General features: G+C 47.5%; 1 protein-coding gene across 1 annotated transcript; it reads left to right on the forward strand.

Moving 5' to 3' along the window:
• Nucleotides 1-15: 15 nt before the first annotated feature.
• Ldha (lactate dehydrogenase A) lies at nucleotides 16-8,136 on the forward strand. The gene is made up of 7 exons (XM_038314046.1): nucleotides 16-163; nucleotides 1,749-1,901; nucleotides 3,324-3,441; nucleotides 4,332-4,505; nucleotides 4,825-5,116; nucleotides 6,783-6,906; nucleotides 7,500-8,136. The coding sequence occupies exons 2-7, from the start codon at nucleotides 1,776-1,778 to the stop codon at nucleotides 7,662-7,664; spliced, it is 999 nt and encodes a 332-aa protein (XP_038169974.1). The 5' UTR covers nucleotides 16-163; nucleotides 1,749-1,775; the 3' UTR covers nucleotides 7,665-8,136.

Below are 8,136 nucleotides of genomic sequence, written 5' to 3' on the forward strand. Positions count from 1 at the left end.
AGCGTACACGTGGGTTCCCGCACGTCCGCTGGGCTCCCACCCTGACGTCACCCCGAGCTTCCATATAAGGCCCCGCCCGCGCACAGCTCGGCGTGCTGGAGCCTCTGTCGCCGATCCCTGACCACGCTGCTGTGCGCCCGAAGCTGCCCATCGTGCACTAGCGGTATGGTTGAGCCCCACGCTGCTTGCACGGGAGCAACCTACTCGGGGTGGAGGTACAGGGTCCACAGGCCTGGGCAGTGGTCCGCAGGCGTGGACTACTGCGCTCTAGGGAACGGAGCAGGCGACCGCACCCTACCTGGGGCGGCGAGCCTGGTGGCTGGGGAACGCCTAGGGGGTGACTGGCCTAAAGGGTGGGAAGCACCCAACAGGTTTAAGAGCCGTGCGTAGCTTGAGGTCCGGTTGCTCTAGCCCATAGGGACCGAAAAAGCCTCAGCGCGTCCGGGTGGGTACTTGGTGAGAAGCCGTGAGGGTTGCATTTAATTTTGCGTGGGCTTGGTGCAGTGGGTGCTTTCTGAAAACTGTAGGGCGCTTTTGGGCCAAATGCAATATATTACGAGGTTCCTGGTGGGTCTAGGGATCGCGCTAAGCTGTGTACGGAGATAGAGCAGGAAGAGTCACAGCCCTCTGCACCCCAGACAGAAGGAGGAAACCTGTAGCTGAGGTGCGGCACCCATAGTGTCACAGGTGGAAGTAGACTCAGCCTACCCAAGTGAAGCCCGGAACTGAGGTTTGGGTGAGGCCGGTTCTCTGCAGGAAGAGCTCCCCCTCCCCGCCCTCAGTCTGCAGAAACCTTTTAAGACTATCTAGAAATAGCAGCGGTTGTAAGGAGACCGGATTCCAGCTTAGTGGCCCTGGGCTGCCTGCCCAGAGATCTTGACCGGTCCTTTTGCGTTTTGGAACAACTTCAAAGATAGGTGTAGGGCTTGCTGGGGGAAATGTGCCCCTCGTGGTTCTGGGGGCTCCAGGCCTTAGATCCTCCGTAACTGTAAATTTCTCCTGGCGGCCTCATCCTGGGTAACGAGGCTCCGCCTTGGCGGGTGGGTGGTTAAAAGCACCTGGTTCCTGGTATTGGCATTTGAAATCTGACCCTGGCGGCAAGCCCTCCTCAGGATGCTTACATGTGCTTTGGGCTCTAAAAAGGTCCGAAGTCTGACCCCGAACTGCCTACTTGGCAGTCTCATCCATGGCCAGCAGCCACCAGATCTATCTTACTACCCTGTTCCGAAATTGCGCACGCGCACCTGCTTGTCCGGCCTGTCAGTCCTACGGATCCGGGCTGGTCATAAAAAACTTGTGGGTTCCTGGGGGGGGGGGCGGCGGCACAATTCTGCGCACGCGCAGGGCTCAGCACTGCCTTAGGGTCGCTTCTTGTGGCCGTTATTGGCGCCCTCTGCTCTTGATTTTTGGTACTTCCTGGAGCAACTTGACACCCTACTTACTGTGGGATTCTGGGTGCTGATAGAAAAGTGGGAGGGCAGTTCTGATCTTGTTCGAGGAGAGGCTATCCCCTTTTGTGGCTAATAAAAATGAGTAAGTCCTCAGAAGGCTACACTTACGCGGAGACCTCGGTATTATTTTTCCATTTCAAGGTGAGGACCTGCTGCACAGCCACTTTTTCCATTTCTGCCCTTTTTAGTCACGTGTTGTCGTTTAATAGAAAGTAGTCCAAAGGATGCAAAGTAAGGCTGCGACTTGGTGATTATACCTTGGGGAGGCCTCAGTGACACGAAATGTTTCCACCTTAGGTCCCAAAAGCTTCAAAGTCCAACAAGATGGCAACTCTCAAGGACCAGCTGATTGTGAATCTCTTTAAGGAAGAACAGGCCCCCCAGAACAAGATTACGGTTGTTGGGGTTGGTGCTGTTGGCATGGCTTGTGCCATCAGTATCCTAATGAAGGTAAGTGGGGTCCTTCATGTCACAAGCCCATGCATGGGGGGAAGTACCTCTACATTGTCACATCTTGTATACAACTTGAGGTTCAGACACTCATTCAAAGGAGCCTGCCTGTGAAACATTTTGCAACATAGTGATACACAAAAAGAATTATCCAAAGTAACAGTATTAGAGGGTATCAGACACAGGCCTATTTTAAATCCTCTGCGGTGTTTTAGCATATCCTACAAACAAGAAGAGTCCCTTTAAATACACCTTTTCAGTGCAGAGAGTTGAATAAACCCAGAGACTCCCACATGCTAGCTAGGTAACCATTGAAGTATATGCCCACTTTGAAAGTAATTTTAATTGAAATTTATATGTATATATGGTAAAAATTAAAATCCTACTGAATGGGATACCTTGAACTTCTATCCAAACCAAATGTTCCCTGGCTTTCAACAGTTTTCCAGGGAGGGAAAAATGTATGTGTGAGCACACACACGTCAACATGTGTGAAGGTCCGGAGGGTGACTGGCTTCTACCTTGTGGTTGTGGGTTCTGGAGGTCAGATGCGGCTCATTGGGCTTGTGTGCAGAGTGCTTTCACCCCGTAAACCATCTCAGAGCTACAGGTTAATTAGGTGACTTTATAACTGAGTTAGAAAACCTTTTTAGAGACAAGGTAAATGTTCTTGGTTCTCATGTATGTAGCTCAAGCTATCCTCAAACTTGAAGCAATCCTCCTGTCTCATCTTCCTGGGTGATGGGATTATAGGTGTGCAACTTCACACCTGGCTTTGAAGAATGTTATATTATTGACTAAAACCTGATTCATATATAAAAAAATTGACAACTTAAAACACACATGTATGTATGTGTGTATATATGGGGGGAGGGATTGAGACAGGGCTTCTCTTTGCAGCTTACAGCCCTGGCTGTCCTGAAACTCTTTCTGTAGACCAGGTTGGCTCAAACTCAGATCCTCCTGCCTGTGCTTCCCAAATATTAAAATTTTTTTTGAGGACATGGTTTCTTCCTGTGCACACACCCGTGTTTTTTTTTCTCTGCCTGAAGACAGGGTTTGACTGTACATGGCTCCCAAGTGATGCTATTAAAAGTGTGCATTGCTGCACCTGGCTTGGCATGTTTCATTAGTTCTGGGTCTCTCCCCTCCCCGTCTTATAGTCTCGTCCACGCTAGGCAACAGTGTGGTATTGGACAGTAGTGACTAGCTGCCCCCCTACAGAAAGCTCCTCCAGTAGGGAGGCTGCAGGAGAGCGACTAGAGTCTGCTGCATGGCACCATCTGGGAAGCAGTGAGTTGAATGGCTTGCCTCTACTTCCGGTGTATCCTGACAGAGACTCCTATGCCTGGAATACAAAAGATTGCATGTCCTGAAAACCCTCAATAAGTTTCCCGTGTACCTAAAACTTTTGTCTTTTAGGACTTGGCGGATGAGCTTGCCCTTGTTGATGTCATGGAAGACAAACTGAAGGGAGAGATGATGGATCTCCAGCACGGCAGCCTTTTCCTTAGAACACCGAAAATTGTCTCTGGCAAAGGTTGGTTGGGGCCACCTTCCTTCAGTCTGTTTCTTAGGCCTGAAATCCCACCTCTCCAATTCTGTCTTTCATTCCATGCAGGAGGGCAGGCCTTGGGATACAGGTGCACTAGCTCTCAATCCTTATCGATTCTTCAATTAAGGAAACCTAATTTGCACAAATGGAAATCCTCTGAATTAGTAGGTAGCAAGTTCTGAATCTACATTGTTGCAAGTATGTGTTGCTAGGATGGAGCCCAGGGCAAGTGCTCCGGCTGCTGAGTGGCAGCCCCACCCAGCCTTACTGCACATGGTTAAATGTTCTTCTGGCCTGCGTGTATCACGTGCTAGCTAACACAGACTCAGAACTTTACCTTAGACGCCTGTGCAGCCGAAGTTCTTTACGTGACCTTTTTACACTTTGCCACCAGCCAGGAACCCAGGGTTGAAAGTCTTTGACCTCTTACCTAATAGGCATCTCTCTGGGTCAGCTGCCCTGTGCCACAGGGCCTGCAGGAGCAAATGAGAGCAGAGAGAAAAGCGGGGTAGAGAAGACTGCTGGACTCAGCAACAATTTAGCGATTGGCAGAAAAGAGAAAATTGCATGTCTTTAAGGCCAGGCAGAGGTGTGTAGTGCATGCCTCAAGAGGACAGGGGTAGAAAGAAATACAAAGGAGTTGACAGGATTCCTTCCCATTATGATAAAATGTGGCTGAATGTGCATTGTGAGAAAGGCATCAGTATTACCTTTCCAATCTTTAAGAGGCCACACTTCCAAACAACACATCCAAGCAGAAGATCTGAACACCAGCAGCAGGTCTCCATCCGCTGCTTGCAAAGGTTTACGGAACAAGCTTTGCTGGGTAGGTAAGAGTTCCCTGAAGGGATCTCCATCTCTGGTCTTTTCCCTAGACTACAGCGTGACTGCAAACTCCAAGCTGGTCATCGTCACGGCTGGGGCCCGTCAGCAGGAAGGAGAGAGTCGGCTCAACCTGGTCCAGCGAAACGTGAACATCTTCAAGTTCATCATTCCCAACGTGGTGAAGTACAGTCCAAACTGCAAGCTGCTTATTGTCTCCAACCCAGGTGAGGCAGCTGCATAAGCAGACGCTCGGAACATCTTCAAGTTCATGGCGATGTGTGTGCATGCGTTCATTAATTTTCCATAAAGTAGTTCACCTAAAACATTAAATGCCTCTGAATGTAACTGCAAAGTTTCTCACTCATGATTTTGGAGAAGTAACTGAGTAATGCTATCTTAATTGGTGTAGTGTTTTAAATACTGCTTTAGATAATTGGACATAAGTTATATAGTAAAGACGCTAACAAAAATACTGATCCGTCTTTTAGCAGTGTCAAAATCATGTCCTGTAGTCTTTTGTTATCTAATTTTTTTTTTTTGTAGTGGATATCTTGACCTACGTGGCCTGGAAAATAAGCGGCTTTCCCAAAAACCGAGTCATCGGGAGTGGTTGCAATCTGGACTCGGCTCGGTTCCGTTACCTGATGGGAGAAAGGCTGGGTGTTCACCCACTCAGCTGTCACGGATGGGTCCTGGGGGAGCACGGGGACTCCAGTGTGCCTGTGTGGAGCGGCGTGAATGTCGCCGGGGTCTCCCTGAAGAATCTGAACCCAGAACTGGGCTCCGATGCAGACAAGGAGCAGTGGAAGGAGGTTCACAAGCAGGTGGTTGACAGGTAAGAGACTGAAAGTGTGTCTAGCTGGAAGGTTACGATTTTTAAAAAGCCTTTCATTTGAGTGCTTTTTAATCACATAAACAAAAAGACTAAAATAACTAAAATAAAAGCAGAGCCAAATACAGGTAGGAGGCGCTGACACTGGTTTCTTGACATTTGCCATCCTCCCATTCCCTTGATGGGAATGGAAGGTGTGCTGTCTCCATGGAACCTAGTTCAGCACTTTTACAGCTGGAAACCGGATTTGCCACGCACATAAAAACCGTTTAAAGCGGGCTGGAGAGATGGCTCAGAGGTTAAGAGCATTGCCTGCTCTTCCAAAGGTCCTGAGTTCAATTCCCAGCAACCACATGGTGGCTCCCAACCATCTGTAATGGGGTCTGGTGCACTCTTCTGGCCAGCAGGCATATACATAGACAGAATATTGTATACATAATAAATAAATAAATATTTTAAAAAAAACCTTTTAAAGCGAGGTCAAACAAGTTCTACCCTTGACAACACATTAATTCACTCAGAAAGATCTTTAGGGCTCTTTATAAGATGTACTTATGTGTATGGGTGTTCTGCCTGTCCGTGTCTGTACCACATGCAGGCAGTATCTGTGTAGCCCAGAAGAGGGCACAGGATTCCTTGGAACTGGAGTTACAGACAAACCTAGGTCCTGAAGGGCTGTTTGTCCTCATAACCACTGAGCTATCTTTGCAGACCCCAGAAATAGGATATTTGTAACAAAATTATTTTATTTATACTAATAGAAGCACAGTCAACTTCTTTATTTGGATAGTATGGGTATAAGTATGCTCTAGATTCCTTCAGTTTGTTTTTGGGGGGTTGTTTCTCTAGACAGTTTCTCTGTGTGGCCCTGGCTGGCTTTGAACTCATAGAGATCCACCTGCCTCTGCCTCCCGAGTATTGTGACTCAAGGCATGCACCACTGCACGGCCCTGACTTTGATTCTTACGTCAATATTAGAAACGCTGCAAGTGAGCGTTGCTTCTCAGTCTTCTCGCTTGAGACAACCTTGCTTCAACTGTGCTTCATGGATTTTGTGTTAGTGACTCTGTTGCTTTGATAAGTACCAGGACCAAACCAATTTCCAAAAGAAAAGCTTGTTCCCAAGGGTTAGAGTCTATAGTGGCAGAGCAGAGGTATAGATAGAAGGCCGCAGGCTGTCTCAGCAGTAGCTGAGAACTCATCTCAACAACAGATAGGAAGCAGAGAGCAAAATGGGCCTTATCTTAAAACCTCAAAGCCCACCCCCAGTGACACACTTCCTCCAGCAAGACCACACCTCCTAGTCTTTCCCCAAATAGCTATCAGCGGGGGAGCAAATGTTTGAGTGCCCTATCCTAATGGAGGGCTTCTCATTCAAGACACCGCACATTTTCTTTGAGGTGCTGGGAATGGAGCCCAGAGTCTCATGCATTCTGGGAACACATTCTGTCATGGGATACATTTCCGGTCCAATTAATATTTCACTTTTGTTTGTAATATTCCTTCTATCAATATACAAGACTTAATCAATTGTGGGGCTGTCAAACGTTTTGCCTTACTTTTGCCCTTACTGGCAAAGGTCATGCTTAACTATATAACATGTCTTGGTGGTATTATTTATTGTAAAATGTGTTTAGTAAAACCTTTTCCCGTCCTTCCTATTCCACAGCGCCTATGAGGTGATCAAACTGAAAGGTTATACGTCCTGGGCCATTGGCCTCTCTGTGGCTGACTTGGCAGAGAGCATAATGAAGAACCTGAGGCGGGTGCACCCCATTTCCACCATGATTAAGGTAATGGATCTGCGGAGGCATGTGTATTTTACAGATTTGTCTCTTGGCCTTGCAAAGTCTTGAGCAGACTAGTGGAAGCCTCCAGTCACTGGTCGAAGTGAAGTAAATTCATCCATGCATGCTTTTCATAGCTGACCTGTGGAGGTAAAGTCCCGTCAGTGCTGAAGGGATCTAAGTTACACTGAGTTAGGTGGAGACTCTGCTCAGTTACCAGTCTTACAGAACTCGGCAAGTGTAATTTATTGTGTACCTTAGTAAGACTTGGGTTTTGTTTTATGTTTTTGGTTTGCTTTGCTTTTTTGAGGCAAGGGTCTTCGGTAATGTCTATTGGCCTTGAGCTTGTTATGTAGCTGAGGATAACCTTGAACTCCTACCTTGAGCTCTCATGTACTGGGAGGACAGGCATGTGCCAAGCCTAGCTGTTGCTGTCTTAATGACTTTCCATTGCACTGTTCATTATCACATCCTAGCTGGGCATCTCTGGAATAGAATAGATCAGCACTCGTTTAAAAAAAGCTTTATAATTGTGGAAGGTTTAAACCCCAGGAAACCTGAGGCTATGTAGACAAATTAATCTCTTGTTTTGTGTCCAGGGTCTCTATGGAATCAAGGATGATGTCTTCCTCAGTGTCCCCTGTGTCCTGGGACAAAATGGGATCTCAGACGTTGTGAAGGTGACTCTGACTTCTGAAGAGGAGGCCCGCTTGAAGAAGAGCGCAGATACGCTCTGGGGGATCCAGAAAGAGCTGCAGTTCTAAAAGTCCTCAGACATCCTCGTGCTTCACTGTCCAGGCTGCGACAGGGTTTCTATGGAGACCGCACACTGTCTCCTCATCTGAGCTGTGGTTAGGGCGCTCGTTCCCGCAGCTCTACCCTGATGCTAAGTGGTACTTGTGTAGTGGTAACCTGGTTGGTGTGACGGTCCCACTGTCTCCAAGACACTGCCAATTGTGTGCAGGCTTCAGTTACCCTGTGAACCTGCTGTGTCTGCGCTATGCACCCTCACCAGACATGCCTAGGCCAGTGATTTCCCAATTAGTCATAACTTGGCTCGAGTGTGTAAAATCCATTATGCATATCTTGTGCATAACTGTTCTAAAGGATATTATTTTGTGTATTGTGTATCTGTAGTGTACATTGAAATATTATGTAAAGATCTGCATATGGATGATGCAACCAACTACCCAAGTGTCATGCCAATGAAAACACCAAATAAACCTTGAACAGTGA

This window comes from Arvicola amphibius, chromosome 12 (genome assembly GCF_903992535.2).
Source record: "Arvicola amphibius chromosome 12, mArvAmp1.2, whole genome shotgun sequence".
In the NCBI taxonomy this organism is placed as follows: Eukaryota; Metazoa; Chordata; class Mammalia; order Rodentia; family Cricetidae; genus Arvicola; species Arvicola amphibius.

Excerpts from the sequence above, each read along its gene's own strand:
- Ldha (XM_038314046.1), top strand. The coding sequence starts at position 1,776 with ATGGCAACTCTCAAGGACCAGCTGATTGTGAATCTCTTTAAGGAAGAA. Across the intron at positions 4,506-4,824 it reads GCTTATTGTCTCCAACCCAG|TGGATATCTTGACCTACGTG; the intron begins GTGAGGCAGCTG and ends TTTTTTTTGTAG. Across the intron at positions 5,117-6,782 it reads CACAAGCAGGTGGTTGACAG|CGCCTATGAGGTGATCAAAC; the intron begins GTAAGAGACTGA and ends CCTATTCCACAG.